General features: G+C 31.8%; 4 protein-coding genes and 1 non-coding gene across 5 annotated transcripts; 2 read left to right on the top strand and 3 right to left on the bottom strand.

Moving 5' to 3' along the window:
• Positions 1-426: 426 nt before the first annotated feature.
• On the top strand, positions 427-6,538 carry LOC145945674 (proto-oncogene tyrosine-protein kinase ROS-like). Its single transcript, XM_083054772.1, has 8 exons — positions 427-586; positions 1,486-1,567; positions 1,683-2,345; positions 2,584-4,019; positions 4,189-4,290; positions 4,449-4,642; positions 4,943-5,413; positions 5,682-6,538. The coding sequence occupies exons 1-8, from the start codon at positions 427-429 to the stop codon at positions 6,024-6,026; spliced, it is 3,453 nt and encodes a 1,150-aa protein (XP_082910898.1). The 3' UTR covers positions 6,027-6,538.
• Positions 6,539-7,045: 507 nt separating this feature from the next.
• Trnas-gga (transfer RNA serine (anticodon GGA)) lies at positions 7,046-7,119 on the bottom strand. The gene has a single exon. It is a non-coding gene; the product is annotated as a tRNA-Ser (tRNA).
• Positions 7,120-11,787: 4,668 nt separating this feature from the next.
• Positions 11,788-12,437, bottom strand: LOC145945078 (uncharacterized). The gene is made up of 2 exons (XM_083053911.1): positions 12,322-12,437; positions 11,788-12,208 (listed from the first exon to the last, which is right to left on the bottom strand). Exons 1-2 carry the CDS (start codon positions 12,435-12,437, stop codon positions 11,788-11,790), a joined length of 537 nt encoding a protein of 178 aa, XP_082910037.1.
• A 29-nt stretch (positions 12,438-12,466) lies between these two features.
• Positions 12,467-15,895, bottom strand: LOC145945077 (uncharacterized). The gene has a single exon (XM_083053910.1). It carries the CDS (start codon positions 15,893-15,895, stop codon positions 12,467-12,469), a length of 3,429 nt encoding a protein of 1,142 aa, XP_082910036.1.
• Positions 15,896-17,863: 1,968 nt separating this feature from the next.
• On the top strand, positions 17,864-19,022 carry LOC145945076 (histone-lysine N-methyltransferase SETMAR-like). The gene is made up of 3 exons (XM_083053909.1): positions 17,864-18,217; positions 18,266-18,482; positions 19,003-19,022. The coding sequence occupies exons 1-3, from the start codon at positions 17,864-17,866 to the stop codon at positions 19,020-19,022; spliced, it is 591 nt and encodes a 196-aa protein (XP_082910035.1).
• The last annotated feature ends 2,705 nt before the right edge of the window (positions 19,023-21,727 follow it).

The raw sequence follows: 21,727 nt of genomic DNA, 5'->3' as shown, positions 1-21,727 counted from the left end.
AGACAATAATTTATACAGAACATTATTTTAATATTTTTAGCATTAAATGTTTGTATCGGTGAAAATCCACTTAAGGACATTCATTTGACATCATTTACAATGTTTCTACAAAAATTCATAGCAATCGGGCGTGGGTCGTATTCGGAAGTCCACCCAAATATATGTTGAAAAATATTAGAAATAAATATTTTAGAAATAAAATTACATAATATTTAACACATTATAAATGAGGAATGGAATTATAAATAAAAATATCAGGCTTATATTTTTACAAAACAAAAAATTTTATGCTCATTTTAGTTATTTCGACATATATGTTATTTTTTATGGTAATCTTATTTATATATATTTCTATATTTACTATTTTATTTATCATTAAAGATACCGTGAAATTTCTGGCCTAGCTGCTTTACTCATTTCTTTTATATGTTATGTTTCATTAAGGATAGTCCAGTGCCCGAAAACAACAATCATCTCATATTACAAAATCTCCAGACGGATCAGAATTATTCTGATAGCGTGACTATAAGAAATGAAGTCGATGAAGTTACATTTGCAAATATGTCCATGAACCCAGATTCTATTGGTAAGATGCAATGAATATATAGAATGTTAATTAAAAATTACCAAAATATTTACAAGTTGTAAGTATAATGTAAATTCCAGATTGAGTGAAAATTAAATTTAAAAAATATTAAACCATTTTCTAATAACAAGGATAATATAAAATTCATTCTGTCGAAAAGAGAGAAAAAAATGTATACACTGTATGTAAAATAAAGCAAAATTTAGATAACATCATCAATTTCATTGTTTTTCTCGTTTGTTTTAAATCAGTCGCAAATAATATACTTCTGATTTGTGAATGAATAGGAAATTTTAGAAAAGAGTTTAGCACATTATTGAAAGCTTTTTTGATTATAACTTAGCAATTACTTTTCTAACATAAGTCTTGAAACACACACACACAAGAGATTTATGTCATTTCATTATTTTAAAAACTTGCTATGTTAACGCAATAAATAATAATAATGGAATATAGTGAAAGGCCAACTAACGAGCAAATAAATAGATATAATATAATATAATAAATTCATTTAATCATGCTCTTAAAATTAATAACATGTAAATTCTTAACATGTAGACGTTTCGACTTACTTAGTCTTCCTCAGTACAAATTCTAACTTAAACAAACGCTTAAATAATATAATAATTAAAGTATATCAAACGACCATGACGAGCGAAATATCATCAATATTTTAACATCGGTGTATTTTCTGAGAGGCACAGCAAGAATAACATTTCCCATCTTATCATTATGGAACGCTGGATTTGTCTTTTTGATTGCTATGTTAATTTTTTAACATATGTTTATTTTTTCTCTTTTTCTTTATTTTTATTGCACGTTAAATTATTATTATTGTTTTTAATTTACCGAGATAATCAACTTAAACATATTAATATGTACCATCTTAAAATCTCTAGGAAAAATTCCGAGCGAGCCAAGAGCATTCGTAGAGTTCAATGTATTTCTAAATGAAAAAATCAACATTTCTGTAACATTCAGGTGAAGAATCTAAGTTCTTAGTCTATATCCTTTTTCTCTCTACAATTTAACATATAAAAATATTAAATTTGTTAAAAAATTATTAAATATAAAAAGACTAAAATTTATCTTACAGATGGAATCGACCTAAATTTGGAAACAAAGTGATACAAGGATATACAGTACAATGTTGGTTCATCGAAAACCTAAAAAAGATTCAAATTTGTGACGACAAAACTATTTTAACTACAATGGAGTGCACAGAACATAATCTAAAACCTACTACTACGTACTATTTTCGAGTACGAGCGCATACTAAAGCTGGTGCTGGTCCTTATACGGATTTAATGAACGTATCAACGACGCACGAAAATCCGATACCTCAATTATTGATTACAGTGAATAATACCATTGGAATATGGGATCTGAATTCAAGAACCTACGTCAATGTCCTTACCTTTAATAGCATTGTTATTGCAACAGATATGGCTTATTCTGTAGCTGAACATAAAGTTTATTGGATCCAGTTTTTATTTATTAATGGGCATGAGTATATACAAGAGTTAATGATAGGGGATATGAATAAAAATAATATTACAAAAATAACTAGTTTAAAAAAAAATTCAAGCAATCTTTGCATCGATTGGATTCGAAGAAATCTATATTGGATGGAATATGACAGCTCAACGAAATACATTATAAAGCTGGACTTAACAATGTGGCAAAATGGTATAGTCAAATATGATAAGATCTTGAGCAGAGAAAGTCTTTTTTATTTCACTCTACAGCCGTCTAAGGGGTACGTTAACTTTTATTCACTAAAAAAATGAACACTTTTGTGTCTTTCAGTTAAGAATTTATATTATTTTCTAATTTTGCAGTAATAAACTATGATTTTGTAAAAAAGATATAAAGAATCATAAAATCATTAATTATCAAAAAATTGTAAAAACTTAAGTTTATTATTCTTTTATTTTCACGATTAAAATTATGTTTTATAATACACGTATATAATAATATATATATATATTTTCCAGATTTTTGTACTGGATAGAAATGTTAAATGCAAAGTCATATACACAGTATGTAATAATGAAATCGGATCTTGACGGAAGAAATGTGCAATTTTTTTTAAAAATTGATATGACCTTCTGTCCATACAAAATATCATATTTACTACTTGATTTTGGTGTAAAGCTTGATATCATGAATACAGAGGAGCCGCTAATATACTGGATAGAAAATAATGAATTAATTGTGGCGAACATTAAAACAAATAAATGTAATTCAATTTCAATCGCTGAAATTGGCACGGAGTTTCTGCAATATTTTATAATTGATGAAACAAACATTTATATAATTAAACTTAACGAAAATGGACTCTGTTCTCATATTTATATTTTAAAAAAGAAATATGCACTTGTCGACAGTGAAAAAAACGCATCTAAACACGTGCAAATAATAAAAGGCACGGATTACTTTATTCCCATGATATCGTTTGGTAAATCATCCTCACAACCATATCCGCGGAAGGAATGCCTTATACCTGATGAAAAAATTTATAATATTACAATAATAAAAATAACAGTAAACAGTATTGTTTTGAAATTTAATACGACAGAATCGACTCGCAAGCACAAATGCAAAAACAACATACCAACTCTTAAATATATCATCTACGTAAGCTGTTTGAATAATAACCTCGATAACACGTTAGATGGATTCTTTATACAGACATACGAGCAGCATTATGAAATTCAGAATTTAACACCGTTTACAAAATACAAGCTGAAGCTAGCTATGAGCAATTTTTACTCTGATCAGTTGTCGATGGACCTGCAATTTCGATCGGAGGTAATATTGAAAACTAACGTGGGCAAACTCAATGCACCGGAAAATGTAACGGTTCAGGTTTTGACGCACACTACAGCGGCAGTTTATTGGATTCCACCCACGAAACTGGATTGTGCGACAGTAACTTATAGAGTATATTGGGTAACAATTAACTCGGGGAACAGCACGCAACCGATAAAAAAGCCATTTAATAATAATAAAGTAGACAATAAACTTTTTACAATAATCCAACCGTTGCTGCCAGAACAGAAATACTTTGTATATGTACGTGTATATCCAGCTAACTACAGCAATTTATATAATGACAGTTTGAGCAAAACTGTGTACACGTACTCGGAACCGAACAATATTACTTTGAGCGGAGTTAGCATAAACAATATGAATATTTCGTGGATTCCTAGCGTTAATCTGACGATCCATTACGTACTGGAATACAAAAATTATGCGATGCAAAAGTGGCAAATCGCAGATAATTTTGAGACAAATAATGAGACAGTAATGTATTATATAGAAAAATTGCTACCGGCAACTTTATACAAGTTTCGTTTGATACTGACATATCCTGAATACGAGAACTTTACATGGCCATCTGATGAAAGATTTATTTTTCAAACACTTGGTAAGCAAATATATGATAATATGTAGATATTTTAATATGATCTGTTTATTTGACTTACATATAATAGTATTACAGAATTTTAAGAATTAAATATTATTAATAATAAAATTATAAGTTGAAATATTCAAATAAAACAAGAAAATTAAAACTATATTTTTATGTAATAAAGGTGATGATTCGATAATTCGAGCTACGCAATATAATTTAACATTGATGTTAAGCCTTGCTGCTATCGTTATTGTAACCTGCATCTGCTATCTTATTTATTGTTGTAAGTATTTCATACACATTTTTTTAATTACAAATTATGATTAATGTAGTAAGTAGAGAGATTTTCTAAAAAAAAGTTAACTTACTTGTTAAAAGAGCAAAATTTAAAATTTGCAATGCATAATAATATTTATTAAATATATTATAACTTTATAATAGTATACCGACAACGCAAAGAAGGTAAGGAGCAAGTTTTGCTTACGGTTCTACATGAGGTACCTATCGGAAACATTCAGCTCAATACGCTATACAGTCCTGCGTTGCAATATAATTCAAATAAATTTATGCTGACTAAAATCAAACGTGAGCAAATAACACTAACGCAACTCCTTGGCAGCGGCGCATTTGGAACGGTAAAAAATTGTCGTACCGTCATATTTTAAGCTTAAAAAAACATTAATGTTTAGATATAGAAATGGGAGATACACATTTCTTACAATAAAAGTTACAGTGAAAGTTACAGTAAAAGTTGTATAAATCAACTTTTTAAAAGAGATAGTAATACAATAATTTTTATGAGACATACATATGCACTTTATTCTTTTTTGTTGAATTATTTAAAATAAAACAAAATATATATGTATAATGTTATACGAATTTAACTTATCTTTTCTTTTTTAATAAAAGTTACATTAATTTTCATTATTTCGCAGGTGTTTCAAGGGAATGTCAAGGATTTAGAAGAACCGGGATCAGAGACATCCGTTGCCATAAAAATGTTACGAAAGTATGCCTCCGAGGAAGAAAAAAAGAAATTCTTGCAAGAGGCTAGGCTTATGAATCACTTTAGACACGAACATATCTTAAGATTATTAGCTGTCTGCATAGACGAGGATTCTCCATTACTCGTGTTGGAATTAATGGAAAGTGATCTGCAACAATATTTGATAGATTGTCGAATATTACAACCTTCTGATTTACACGCTTTGCGTCTACACGACTTGCTCGCCATTTGCGAAGATGTTGCTCAAGGCTGCTGTTATTTGGAAGAGCTGCGCTTTGTGCATAGAGATCTCGCGTGCCGAAATTGCTTAGTGTCTGCGAGAGATCGCAAGAATCGTATCATCAAAATCGGTGATTTCGGACTTGCCAGAGATATTTACAGGGATGACTATTACCGCAAGGTAGATATAATTAATTAAAAAAGATAAAACTATTTGGAAATATTTTTCTATTGTTGCGTCTTTATAATATTATTGTATATCTTTAAGTCAAATTGAATTTAATAAAAATGAAAACTATGTATATATTTTCATATATATTTCTCTAATATTCATTTATGCATATCATGTATAATGCAAAATATTAGTAAACGTTTTTTGCTCAAGAATACTCATTTAAAAAATTGATAATTAGAATAGAAGATTTAACTTTATTGAAATTATAATTTAGGAAGGAGAAGATCTGCTTCCTGTTCGTTGGATGGCACCGGAATCCTTAGTGGACGGAATATTTACTTCTTATAGCGATGTTTGGTCATTTGGAGTACTAATGTGGGAGATTACATCGTTAGGTGAGCAACCTTACTCTACCAGAACTAATCTCGAAGTGATGGATTATGTACGCACCGGAGGCAGATTGCAGATGCCTCTCAACTGTCCATCCTTGTTATATCAACTAATGCAGCGTTGCTGGAGTGCAGCAAATGACAGACCAAACTTTAAATTTTGTCTGAACAATATTATAGCTTTAAGAAGCCACACAGAAGACGCAATATTGAATCCGACGCATCAATGAATATTATATAGCCGGCAATTAATTAATTGTTTGTATATGTGTATTTTAAGAAGAAACGATGAGTATTACATCAATGAGATATTTGAAGTTATACTGTCTGTATTATACGTATATATATATATATATATATATATATATATATGTATGTATATGAATTGGTCATTGTCATTTCATAATTTATATTTATTTTTCAAAGATGCATAATAAACTATATATTTACTAGAAGTTGTTTAACTGCTCGAATGCAGATGCAGCTGATCTGTCACAAAGGAAAATCTTAATACGTAAGAGAAAGATTTAACTTGCGATTCGTAAATTAGCTTTAAAGAATTTACCGAATGATAAATAAAAAGGATATCATTTTAGAGATTGAAGTTTTATTTATTATCATATTAATTCAGTATCATAGCACAAAAATGACAAACGCTTTTTAATTAGGCCAAGTCAATGCTTTATTAGAAAGTGGTAGAGAATTCGGTACTCCGTAAATTCGCTAGTTGCATAGATGATATCTGAGAGAAGGATCAAATGACTTCTTGAATGCCGATTCCAACTTATCTCATTATGGCATTGCATGTTTATTTAAAACTTTATACAAGTAAGAAATTTTTTTCTCTAAGTAAGAACTATTTCTCTTAGTAAATAAATCATGGGAGTTTGTCTATCTTCGATTGTTGAAGGAATTTTGTTTCATAATTCAGTTTTTATATTAGTTTCAAATTAATAAATTACTTTCTTCTAATAAGCAACTCTATCTTAACTTGACTTTCTTTTTCATGAGTGCGTTTGTTATCACTAAAATTTCAATAATGTTTATATTTTAACATATATATATGTGTGATATATATATTTTTAATATATGTGATTTTTAAATCCGGCCAATAGAGCCAAGCACGAAAATTAATTCTAATTTTCCCGAACTGTATCTCTTGGTTTGAGATTACTAACAATAAGTTCCATCAATTGACAATCCTCGAACTTACAACGGGAGAATAGGCAAGAAAAATATTGGTCCGAAAAGTCGCTGAAGCGGGAATTGAACCCGCGTCTTTCGCTTTCCGGGCGACTGCTCTTACCACTAAGCTATTCAGACCTTTTCGATCCTATATTTTTCATTTGCCTTATAATGGATGTTAGTAAATAGCGCCATGAAATAGGCCGAGACGCAAATATAAATTAAGAAATATTTTTATCGGCTCTCAGTATATAATAAATGTGATTTTTAAATCCGGCTCTATTGGCCAATAGAGCCGGATTTAAAAATCACATTTATTATATACTGAGAGCCGATAAAAATATTTCTTAATTTATATATATTTTTATTATCATTTTCTTCATGATCATAAAAATTTTATAAATTCCTGTATTTAAAAATATCTTATGAAATATTTTTTAATGCAAACGAATTTTCTGGAGAGCACAATGCTATAAACTTTTGATTTATGTTTGATAAAAATATGTACATACATATATAACATATATACATGTGTATATAAATAGTGTATATAAATTCTCACATATAGCAAAAGTGACAGCTTATTGCGCATATTATTCATAGATTGATTAATTGTCCCCAATTCGAAGTTCAACTGCACCAATCTTTCACTTCAATGTTTAGTAGCCGTTGAGCATGCGAATTATTTTAACTCAAAATTTCTGATATAAATTTCGTTAAATAAAAAATAATTTACCCTGCAAGTTTTAAATAAAAATTAGCAAATTTAAACATATCTAGAGAAATAAAAATGTTTTAGAAATTACAAACAATTTATGTAAATGTGTCACAAACTTATTAAGTAACAAAAAAAATGAAATCAACGAAATCATTAATTTTTTAAATTCTTTCTTTTAAATCTAACAATTATATTATAATAATACATATTGTTTAAAAATTTTAATATATCGTCGGAATTAAATTTAATTTTATGTTTTAATTTGATTACATAATATTGATTTTTGAATGTGTGACGTAAAATTAATAAACTTTATATACATTTTTAAAAAATTAAAACTCTCTTTAGTTTTTCGTATTATACAGTTTTAATTACACAAATAGTGTATTCTCTGCAATATATAACATTCAATTTTCTCCATGAAAAAATCTTTTATTTGCATAAAGTATATAAATTAGAGTACACGAGAATACTTTTCTTCGTAACTTCTTGGACCGAACCTTCAAAGATCCTCCAGAATCCCTAGATTTCCTGACGAAAACGTTATAGTCATTTTCGTTAGCATTAACAGTTTTAGTAAAACACATAACGTTTGTAACGTTTTTAACATAACAATTTTCTCTTCTTGTAGATATTTTTATACTCGATCGGCTTTCATACAATTCTCGACTATGACCAATGTTCCATGTAATCTTCACAATGATTTAAATATCACTAATCGAATTGATATTCCTCCATGTATTTCGATAAATTTTGAGTTTTCTCTTACTTGATAAAACTATTTCAAGATCGATTATAATGATTTATATAATCAAGCTATAAAACTATATAGTATATTTTCTTCGATTAAACTCAATGTACAATGTAACGAGTGTAGTATATTCGATTGTATCAAAAACAATAATATAAGCGTAATTAAATTTCGCAATTTTCAAAACTTTCAAGTAGAAAAGCGATCAAATGAAAAAAAATATATATTATTGTTTTACAACATATTTTACTTTCCTAATATTTTTAATATATTATTATTTCAAAATTTAACTAACAAATTACCGTTTCATTAATATCTTTTGACAGAAATCAGCTATTTAAGACGTTTATACGGATTTAATGAACGTATCAATGACGCAAATCCAATACCTTAATTATTGATTGTATTGCATAAAAGTATTCAAATGGGATCTGCACTTAAGAACCTACGTTAATCTCTTTAATCATTATTTTAATACGATGTTTGAATTCGCTTGTTCAATAGCAGAACACAAAATTTATTGCAATAAAGTAAGCTTGTAGAAGTTTTTGATTATAATAAATTATTTTTATATTATAAGATTTCTTTTTTATTTCAAACCGGACCCTACTTTAAAAATGAGCCTCATATAAGATATATATATATATATATATATATATATATATATATCTATATATATATATAGAATATAATTATTCGTGAAAACTGTTGGAATAAGTAACTGTGGGAAGAAATACTGAGTATCATCGATCAAGCAGAGAGAAATGAATCATAAACAGAGGGCAGCAAATAAAGCATGATCAGATCGGTCTAGTCTGCGGAGTCAGTTACGATTGCGATTGCCACGAAAAAAGACAATGTTGCGCGTTATTTGATTCAAATAATATACTGTCATATAAACATCACACATCAATATGCACAAATAGTGGATTCTAAAAACATGCATAGTATACAGTATACAATATGCATAAAAAAAGTAAACATAATTTTTTATATTTTTAGTGAAACAAGAGATGACAAATATCTCAATGTGGATAATATTTTTATGCTTGAATAGCGATAGAAAGTGATAGAAAATCTAAAATTCTATAATTTTTGGATTGCTTATAAATTGTTCAATTATTTTTTTATTGATTATTTTTTTACGAAATATTAAAAGAAATTAGAAAAAAGATTTATTATTATCTTCGATACAATCAAGTGAATATGTGATGCTTCGTATTGTTTTTGATTCCCATCAGAGAATTACAAAAATTACTATTTACTAAGAATTCCCTCATATGATCTAAGATATATATTGTGACTGATCATAAAAAGTTATATTAAAATGTAATATTGGAAGACAATAACGCGATTCGCAAACTAGATTCTAAAGAATTCATCGAGCACATAATAAAGTATCGAGTCCATTAGATCAAATCTGAATCATCCAAAGAATAAAAAGAAAAACAATACTGGTGACTAAAAATTGAGCGCCAACATTCAACGAAGGAAGAGATTATTATGTTTAAGATGAGATTATGCGTTTTATTGAACAGTTTAATGCTGGTGAAAGCAGCTATCGCCATTTTGACAAAGAATCATACCGTCCCGGACAATCTTTTTACGCAGGTAAGAAATTTTTTTTGCTTTATTAAAAAACAATTAAATGTTATTACAAGTAATTGTGCAGTTTATTTGAGAAACTAAAACGTGTAATATAATAATATTACATACTGTATAATGAAATAAAACTATACAAAAAACTAAAAAGTATGATGCAATGAGAAAGGATGTATTAAGCTTGAAAATTTTATTTTGTTTATAAATGGATGTATAATATAGTACAAAGTTAAACATAATTAAGACGAAATATTAAAACTTGACTGTTTTATGTGTGTTTCTATTGCTATTTTTAAGAATAATAATTATTAATATTAATGAGATTTTCTGTTAATTTACCACTATTTTGATTCATATATACATATATATATATATATATATATGACACTTGAATTGAGTTTTACGTGATTTTTCATCAATTTGTAAAAAGATCTTATTTACTTTATTAAATATTTATAATTATTTAAAGATATAATAAGACTTGTGACTTAATTTTTTTTAGCTAAATTAATTCAAAGAGATAGCGCCATTTTTATGTGTCAAGAATAGTTACATTTGTGCTATATACATATAAAGGAATGTCGACTATATTGGTATAAGAAAATTCAAATTGTATTAATTAACTTTATAGGTCCAATAGTTAAATAAACAATATACGTAACAGCAATCTATTCCAATCTTGCTAATAAAAATTTATAGATGTATATATATAATATTCATAGTATATCCATTTATATAGCCATATGAATATAGATATCCATTTAAACAGTTATATGTAGAATATGCACATATTCTTATATATAGTGGTAATGTCAATTCAAAGTTTATGGTATCCTGTTTTCTAGAATTTGTTTGCGTTGAAAGATATAACCATAATCAAAAAGAATTTTGACAAGATTTTAAGTACAAAAATTTATATAATTTCTATAATCACACACAAACACATATAAAAGAGAATATTTGAAACATTTTAATTCTTGAAATACAAACATTATTATTAAAATTTTAATCATAACGGACGGATTATTAAAAAGTAAACACGTTTATTTTAAAAAGTTAACTAACAATGGCAAAAAAACTAAATCATTAGCTATAATTATCAGCAAAATCGCTTCAGGAATCGTAGAGAGTAACATTTTCATATATCATTTATTAAAAAAGAAACAATTATGAATTCTTATTAAATAATCCTTATTCTGCCTAATCTGCGTGTTCCAAATGGGATGTTGTAATTACTCTTGCACTTGATGGCAAGAGTCCACTTTTTATTGTTTTGAATTATTTTTACGAGAGCGATTGTCTCTACGTGTTACATGCAATGGTACATGCCTAACCTAACCTAACGGAAGTGTTTGAGGGCCGAGAGGAGAAAAAGATGCCCTCTAGTTTTCGATACGTAAACTGAATTTTGGAGACGAATTAACATAATATGCAGTAGAGGGCGTTTAAACCACACCGCCGACCATTATAATAGCGAATATAACTCAGAGAGGTGGACTGTATACAATATAATAAACTACAAAAATAATGAATATTAAACGCAAACGCTAAAGATATAAAAGAACGAACTAAAGTATTAAATATGCCGGCCGCCTTGAAAAATATATTATTTTCAATATAATAAATGAGCACGCAAACAAATAAGAGCGGCACAAATAAATAGCTAACGTTGTTTACAATCATTGGCTGTGCTTGGAATTAATGAAACAAACAAAATGCATTACATAATAATAAATCAATTTTCATCAGAATTATTAGTCTCTAATAATAAAGGGCACAGCTTCGATGCAGCTCTTTTATAGGTTCCCTTCGTGGTCTTGACTGTGGCTGTACGAACCACTCCATCTGCTCCAGGATGTACCGCTTCAACGCATGCCATTGGCCAGCACAAGGAAGGGATGTTATCTTCTCGCATAATAACTAGGTCACCAGGTTTCAAGGATGGAGCGTTGGTTTTCCATTTAGTACGTTGTTGCATCTGGTTGAGATAATCAGACTGCCATTTTTTCCAGAAGTGTTGTTTAATTTGCTCGACTCTTTGCCATCGAGAAAGATGGCTCTCCTTTATCTCTAATAGGGTAGGTTCAGCAGGAGCGGTGAAAGTGTCTCCGATCAAAAAGTGAGCGGGACTTAGGTAAGTATAATCGTTAGGATCGCTAGACAGAGGGATCATAGGACGGGAATTTAACACTGCTTCAATTTGAATCAAAATCGTTTGTAACTCATCATGCATTAAACTCGCAGTTCCTGCTATTCTTTTCAAGTGAACTTCATAGCCTTAACGGCGGCTTCCCATAAGCCGCCGAAGTGCGGGGCATGCGGAGGAATGAAGTGCCAATTTATGCCCTTTTGTGCTGAAAAATCCACTACCTTGTCATGACGCATTGTATTAATTGAAACTTCTCTAAGGTTCTTCAATTCTCTGTCGGCTCCAACAAAATTGGTCCCGTTATCCAACAAAATTGGTCCCGAGAAATGAATCGTTTTAAGGCATTTAGGAATGCTTCCGTGGATAGGTCGAAGGTTAATTCAAGATGAATTGCCTTAGATGACATGCATATGAATATAGCTACATAAGAGTTGGAAAACGTGGAATTACGCCTTCTGGACTCTTTCACCATAAATGGACCACAATAGTCAATTCCACAATGGAGAAATGGTCTTGCAGGGGAGACTCTGAGTGATGGCAAATCTCCCATGATCATCGATCGACTGCTTGGTGCTGCTCGAAAACATCTTACGCAGCTGCGTGTCACCTGTCTCACAGCGTTTCTGCTCGCTATGGGCCAATATGTTTGTCGCAGAGTTGCTAGCGTTGATTGAGGGCCGGCGTGAAGTAAGTTTTGATGCTCACGCATGATCAACATTGCAGTGAATTTATGCTTTGACGGTAGCACGATGGGATGTCTTGTAGAGTACGGAAGCCTTGATTGTGATAGCCTGCCGCCAACTCTGATGATTCCTGAATCATCAATAAAAGGAGATAATCCATTCAATTTGCTGTTGCGAGGTACAGATTCGCCTTTATGCAATGCCCTTAGTTCTTCACTGAAATGGTAACCTTGAATGATTTTTACCAAGCAGATAGTTGCTTGATTCAATTCGCTTGCAGTGAGGTGATCCTTATTTCTTTCTTCCTTGATGTTCTTTGTATTTTTTCGAAATCGCAGGATGTATGCTATAACTCTGATAAGGCGCGTCGCTGATGAAAATCTGGAAAAAATATCCCATTCTTGATTGACTCGTTGTGTGATTAAAACATTCTTACGTGCTTCTGGAAGCTCTTCAGTGTTGAAGGAGACTGCAGAATTTTCCAAATTCTTTGTCTCATGATTAAGCCACGGAGGCCCGTGCCACCAGAGTGTTGATTGAATTAGTTGAGTCGGGGGCATTCCGCGGGATATTAGATCTGCAGGATTTTCTTTTGTATTTACATGCCTCCATGATGAAGGGTGAGTTAACTCCTGAATTTGACCTATGCGATTGGAAACGTATATGCTCCAGCGTTTGGCGTCCGATTTTATCCATCCTAGAACAATCATGGAGTCGGTCCAGTGATAAATGCCATCGAAGTTAATATTAAGCGCCTGAGATACCTCGTGTGTCAATAGAGCGAGCAAATGTGCTGCGCAAAGTTCCATTCTAGGTAAGGTGATGGTTTTTATTGGAGCAACACGCGATCTTGCACACAATAAACGCGCTTCTCCATGACCATTATGATCTATTGATTTGATATATATTGCAGCTCCATACGCGTCTAGACTTGCATCGCAGAAGCCATGAAGTTCAATGCTATTGGCCTGTGAGGATGCCACGACTCTTCTGGGAATCTTCAAGGTGTTTAAAAGGCTTAACTGGGCTTCGTAGGTACGCCATCTAGTTTGAATTTCGAAGGGCACCGTCTCATCCCAATCAATCTTAAGTATCCATAACCTCTGCAGTACGATTTTTCCTGTTACGATGATTGGGCCTAATAACCCGAGAGGGTCAAAAATGCGAGCGATGCTTGCCAAAATACTTCTTTTCGTTACGCTTCTTGCAGAGGTCGGCCTGGTTACATCGTACTGTAATAGATCAAGAGAAGCATGCCAATGAAGTCCTAAGGTTTTATGTTGCTCACCTTTGTTTAAAATTAATACAGACTCTGAGGTTTCTGAACTCCGAAGTCCTTGCACCAATTTAGAGGAATTGGATATCCATTTTCTTAACTTGAATCCGCCTTTACTTAATGCGGCTATTATTTCGTCACGAATTTTGATGGCCTTGTCAAGATTGTCATCTCCTGTCAATAAGTCATCGACATAAAAATCTGAAAGTATGGATGCTGCTCCTAAAGGAAAATTAGTCTTCTCTGCTTCTGCTGTTTCTTGAAGTGCTCGTGTTGCTAGATATGACGCTGAGGCTGTTCCATAAGTAACAGTTTTTAATTCGAAGGTTTCTATTTCTTCATGAGGATTGGCTCTCCACAATATGCGTTGAGTTTGTGAATCGTCGATACGAATTTGTCTATACATTTTTTCGGCATCGGCCGACATGACGTGCAACCATATGCGAAATCTGAGAATGATGTTCCAAAGATCTTCTTGAATTGTGGGTCCAACCATGAGAGTGTTCAGTGAAACTCCTATAGAAGTCTTCAACGATGCGTCGAAAACAACCCGTACCTTCGTGGTCAAGCTGTCTTCCTTTATAACAGGATGATGCGGCAAATAATATCCTATTCGGGGGCACCCTGGCTCTGTTATTTTTTCCATGTGTCCTAAACGCTGATAATCTTCTAAAAACTCGATATATTGTCGTCTTAATTCCGAATTCTTGCTCAATTTACGCTCTAGCGAATGCAAGCGACGAAGCGCCATGTCTCTTGATTCACCCAGCTGCTCTATTAAACCATCCTTGAAAAGTAACTGTACAACGAATCTGCCATCTGTATCTCTGCGATGAGTGCGTGTGAAATGTTCTTGACAAAGTTTTTCTTCGTGTGTGTAATTGCTCCATTCGGAAATACGTTCGTTTTCCCACAATCGTGTAAGACTTTCGTCCAATTGATGATTAGTAACCAGGTTGCAAATTTTAAGCGTTTGATTGGCTCCTGGATCTCGTATAGCTCCTCCTAAAGTCCAACCAAAAAGAGTTTTCTGAATTACTGGATGATCCTCAGTGGCTTTGATTTGACCCACACATAAGCTTTCCCAGAACACCGTGGCTGAAACTAATATGTCGATATCTCCTGGCAAATGAAAGCTTGGGTCAGCTAATTTCAAGTTCGGCGGAATCTTCATTTTTAACTTGTTGAACGAAGTTGCTGGAAGCCTATTTGTAATGTGTTTTAAAACGAGGCAGTCAACTTCTCTTCTGTAAGAATAATGATTAGAAATAAGCGAGACCTTTACCATATCACGCGCGAGACTTGTCATTTGATTGATTCCTATGATAGGCGTGTTGCTTGAATGTCTGGGAAGTCTCAATTTATTTACCAAAGCTTCGGTTATTAAATTCGATTGTGATCCAGGATCAAGAAAGGCTCGACATGAATGTGGTCTTCCTTCAACATCCAATACTTGCAATCTCACCGTTGACAGCCATACTTGAGAATGTTCGGAGTCTTGGACAGCGCTAGTGACTATTGGCGTATGTTTTACAGGTTCTTCTTGGCTAACATCCTTCGATGACTCACCCTTTGCATTTGATGCTGATGAAAAATGTAGCAATGTGTTGTGTCGTTTATCACAGCTCTTACAATCACGAGAAGTACAATCCTTGGCTTTATGTGAAGTGGATTGTAAGCAGTTTAAACATAGCCTACTGTTTCTGATGGCCTTTGACCTATCCGCAACAGGCATTTTTAGAAAGGCTTAGCAAGCAAAAACAAAATGATCCTGTTTGCATATGGGACATTCTCTAGTATAACTCTGCGTTGCGAGGTTGGATGAAGTCGGTCTTGATGGACGCTGCTTATTCATGCCTGATGCAGTTGTTGACGGCTGAGTTTTTCTTTGAATGATCTCCAAGGTGTGACATCGGTGCTCTAGAAAATCCATTAAGTCCTGTAAAATCGGGATGTCCGGACCTGTCAGACTATTTTCCCATTCTCTGTTAGTGGTCATATATCCAGCCTACTCGTAATCAAATGCATAAGAAGGTCATCCCAGTCATCTGTGGAGCGGCCAAGAGCTTTAAGAGCACGCTTGATTAATCGCTTGTTGTCATACCTTTGACGGAGCAATTGCCATGCCTCCTCATAATAGTCCGATGAGATTTCAAGAGACTGTTACCTCGGCTGTTTCACCTCTGAGAGCAGATCTTAAATAATGAAACTTTTGAATGTTTGGGATGCATGCTTGATTGTGTATGAGAGATACAAATGTGTCATAAAATGGATACCATTCTTCGTAACCTCCTGAGAATGTTGGTAACTCAATTTTTGGTAGACGAAGATAACTATTTGTGTTACTTGCCCCGCGTGGTTGATTATCATCTGCTTGTTCGCGATCTCGTGGCGCGTTATTTTCACCAGAAGCACGTATTGTTATGATTTCTTCGAAGCGTGAGATTATATCAAAGCATTTATCCTCAAATGTTCTTCACTCGTTGTCTGCCTCATCCTCTTCGGAAATCAGGTCGATTGTTGTTTAAACATCATCAAACTTCTTCCAAGTTGCATGTATTTTTTCCTTTCGCTGACGAATTTGTGTTAAATTAGCGGTGTTTATGTCGTCGGATTCGATAAATGTTGCTGCGCGAGTGAGAGATCTTTTTATCGCACCTCGTCTGATTTTAGCTCTTTTTAACTCGTCTTCCATTGTAATGTTTTAAGAAGCAGTGCTAATGTAAAAGGGAATAATGTAGAATGAAGGAAATTCTGATCGGAAACTCACCAAAACGTCATCATGAAAAATCCTTCGTCGTGAATCGTAATGACTGTGCGTCGTGCGTCGCACGCTCTCATGTGAGCGCCGCCGTTGTCTCGTGATGCTCTTTCTCGATGCTTATCCGCTTACGTATCCGGCTCGAAGGACCATGTTCCAAATGGAATGTTGTAATTACTCTTGCACTTGATAGCGAGAGTCCACTTTTTATTGTTTTGAATTATTTTTACGAGAGCGATTGTCTCTACGTGTTACATGCAATGGTACATGCCTAATCTAACCTAACCTAACGGAAGTGTGTGAGGGCCGAGAGGAGAAAAAGATGCCCTCTAGTTTTCGATACGTAAACTGAATTTTGGAAACGAATTAACATAATATGCAGTAGAGGGCGTTTAAACCACACTGCCGACCATTATAATAGCGAATATAACTCAGAGAGGTGGACTGTATACAATATAATAAACTACAAAAATAATGAACAATAAACGCAAACGCTAAAGATATAAAAGAACGAACTAAAGTATTAAACACTGCGTGAGTTTTTTTTAATATAAGAATTATGTTTGATATTTCGCAAGAAAATATGTTGAATAATAAGAATAAATATTTTAGAAATGAAATTACATAATATTTAACACATTATAAATGAGGAATGGAATTATAAATAAAAATATTAATACAAAACAAAAAATGTTATGCTCCTTTTAGTTCTTTCGATATATACGAGGGTGATTTGAAAAGTCCGTGCAAAGTCAAAGAGATGGCACCACTGGTGCGTATCGGGGTTATTTTTAGTTAGTAGCATCTCTTGGAAGAACACACACCAAGTTTCAGCCAGATCGGTCTATTTCTCTGTGTTTGGCGGTCGTTTGAATCGAGAAAGTCGAGTGATTTCCAAAAAATGGATGAAAGAGAATTTCGTGTGTTGATAAACATTACTTTATGAAAGGCAAATCGCCTCAGAAGACTAAGGAGAAGCTTGATAAACATTATGGTGAATCTGCACCTTCGATTAGAACAGTTTATAAGTGGTTTCAAAATTTTCGGAGTGGCCATATGAGCACAAGTGACGCTGAACGTTCTGGACGCCCTATTGAGGTCACTACTCCAGAAATCATTGATAAAATCCATGATATGATGATGGATGATAGAAGAGTGAAGGTGCGCGAGATTGCTAGTGCTGTGGGCATCTCGAGTGAACGGGTACATAATATTTTGCATCAACATTTGGGCATGAAAAAGCTATCCGCAAGATGGGTGCCGCGATTGCTCATAGTTGACAACAAACGAAATCGTGTGAGGTGTTCCAAGGACGGTTTGCAGCTGTTTCAGCGGAATCCATAGGACTTTAAGCGTCGTTTCGTCACTGTGGACGAAACATGGATACACCACTACACGCCTGAGACCAAGGAACAGTCCAAGCAATGGGTTGCCAGCGGGGAGTCTGCACCAAAGAAGGCGAAGACCGTTCTTTCGGCCGGGAAAGTTATGGCGACTGTCTTTTGGGATTCGCAAGGAATAATCCTCATCGACTATTTGGAAAAGGGCAAAACTATTACAGGTGCATATTATTCATCGTTATTGGACCGATTGTATTTTTATATATAGCAAAATTTCGACACGTAAATATCATGTACATTATATATTAATGCAAATTAGAGGTGTGCGAATCATCGTTTTGTACGACCGGATCGAATCGAACCGAATCTCTAAAAATATACTCGAACTCGAGATGAATCGAAACTATAAAAATTCTTTCGAATCGAATCGAATCGAATCTTTTTAATTCGAGTACGAATCGAATTTTAATCAATTTTTACTGATTTCAATACATGCTAATTTCGACGTAGCAAAGTATGTTTCTTCAATGACATTAGAAGTCTATTTTTAAAAATGGCCAAAACGATAAGTCGTTGTATAACTTCCTCTGAAAAAATCTGTCACTAATAACAAAGAGAGTGCTGTGCTAAGTGATAGAAAATTCATAAGAGATATTAAACGTTGAATGTTCAAGTTTCATAATATATATATGTGATAGTTTCGAAAAGAGTTGCAATAAAATTAATATTTCTATTTTATAGGTGTCACCACAAAATATTGACATACGATAAATGTGTATTAAAAAGACAAGCATTCAGGCTTTAATGAAAAATAAGATTTTAATTAAACTTTCTTAATAAGTAATAATAACTAATAATAATAATTCTCTTAATAGGTTTAATTATTAAAGATATATAATAAATAACCTTTTTAATAAGTATAATTATTATTTCATTAGAAGATAGATGATTATATACTTGAAAATTAGCATAACTTGAAAAATATCATTTCAAATATTAAATACTTAAAACTAAAACGGTTAAAACAGATTGACCGGGCGAGAAACATGAATGAGGCGACACGAAAGATGCGATCGATTCGAAATCGAACCGGTTATGATTCGAAATTGTCGAATTATTCGGATTCAAATACTTTTTATTCGAAAACGAACTCGAATCAAACTCGCAATAATTCGATTCGATTCGAATTCGAATGATTCCCACACCTCTAATGCAAATAAAATAATGGCAATTTCTCTGATTGTTAATTGCAATTGATACATTACATCATTTTCTAATTTTGTATAAGTATGTACAATATATATCTATAGTCATTATATACAACAAAGTATTTTTGCGCTAATAATGCCTATATGAATATTACTATAATATATTACTGCGACGTAAATTAATTATTAGGACAATTATTTCAATTGGATTTGCACAACAACTCTAGACTTTTTGAAGAAAAAGAATATTTATTTTTATTAGTTTTTATATATTTATTTATATATATGTATATACTAAAGATTTATTTATTTTTAAAATAATTAAGAAATAGAAATAAAATATTTTTGCTTCAGTACTCTCGAGCCGAAATTCGTGATACACTAAGTTAATTATTATGTCGAAATAGGCTCTCATAAATGAGATCCGTAAAATAACAAAAATTGCGCTATATTCATCTTTTATGTCAACATTATATCATTAAATTATATTAAACAATATAATTTGACATATAAGTATATAGCACACACATTATGTTATATCTCAATATATCGATCGACGAGGAAGTATATTTTTATTATATAATGTACTATATAATGTATTGCATAATTGTGAAACGTAAATATCATGTGTATCAATATGTACAATGTGTATCAATAATGCAAATAAAATAATGACAATTTGTCTGATTGTTAATTTTAATTAATACAATTTATTATTTTCTGATTTTGTATAAGTTTGTATAATAATAATTATTATTATTATATATAAATTTTTACATGATAAAATCAACAGTTAAAGTTTGATTAAAGTATCAAAAATCTTTGACATTGTAATCGATATTTAGATTTACGTCTTTAAAGCGTTGTTATTGTTAAAAAATGAATCATAATCAAGACGCGAAATGTTATAACACGGGAAAATATGTATATAAAATCTATCTTGTGGTAACGAACGTTCTTGAGTAATTATATATATTTCTCTATTATTATATTATATATATTTTTACATATTTCTCTTTTTTTTATAATATAAAGTTTTAATAGTTGAAATAGGTATTACTCAGACTTGTGTGTGGATAATAGAAAAGAACGAAAACTTGATTGAATTGAACCAGTGTTTTTATATATATTCCATAAAGCATTAACGACTGTTAAAATTTTTCAATTGCTTATTTTGAATATATTACTTTTCTTTAAGTATTTCGATCATTGTATTTGCATCGTGCGTATAAACGATATATTGCCACACTCGTGCAGCGGCTCGGCTTTGCGATAAGCCGTGTTTACTTTTTTTTCGCGTCTCGTCTTACCAAACAACTCTCAAATCAGCTGTTCGGCATAATAACAATCTAATAAGAGACAGGTTATTGACATCTATGTTCTTTGAATTCGTCGAATCAGCTCTCGTCTCGTTTTCTCGCAAACGTCTCTTGTTTTCGGGCAATTTGATTTTTATCACTCTCACTAATTCGCATTTTGTGATTCGCATATTGTTATCAAAATAGAATAAACTCTATATTCTTAATTAAATGAGCTTTTTTTCAACATCAGTGCATCTAACCAAAATTCGCTTATCATTCGCGCTTTCGTGTTAACAACGACGAAGCATTTTTATAAATATAAATTTGATAATATATTGATAACAAATTTTTTTTATCACACATAAACAAAATTACACATCATTGATTTATACTAAACGAAAAAAGTGACAAATATTACCTCGATATTCTTACTTGTGTTACGCATAAATACATTTTCTAAGTTTTAATATATATTTATGTACGAGAGCAGCGTCAACCTATAGATTTTTAATTGTTTATGATTTACTGTTTGTCGTAACGTCAATGTTTTTACCGTACAAAGATTTTATTCATAAAAGGGATGATTAAATTCAAAGCTTTTACACCGAGCAATGATCTTATGCAAAGATCACATGATGTATGGAAAATATGTATGTTGTAACGGCCAGCTTACAATTAGATTTTCCTACTACGTTTAAATATTGCGAACTACCTGATGAGCCAAAAATCATTATTAGGATAGAGTTCCCTGATGTCGATCTAATGTACCTTCGTAAGTAGTTGTCAACTTTCTATTTATTGAGAATTTTCAGTACATGATTCTACATTATATCCGGTTTCTTAAGCTTTTGCAATACTTGGAGCGCATCCAGAAGTCGACAAAAATAAACATTTATTAACATTCCATCTTACTTCAAAAATGTAAGTGATGAAAATGTTTCGCCAAAATTATGCGCT

This window comes from Prenolepis imparis, unplaced genomic scaffold (assembly GCF_030444845.1).
Source record: "Prenolepis imparis isolate NDT839.2.m4 unplaced genomic scaffold, iyPreImpa1.0 SCAF_14, whole genome shotgun sequence".
Classification (NCBI taxonomy): Eukaryota; Metazoa; Arthropoda; class Insecta; order Hymenoptera; family Formicidae; genus Prenolepis; species Prenolepis imparis.
The sequence above is the reverse complement of the archived record's forward strand: the minus strand, read 5'-3'. Positions and strand labels throughout refer to the sequence as shown.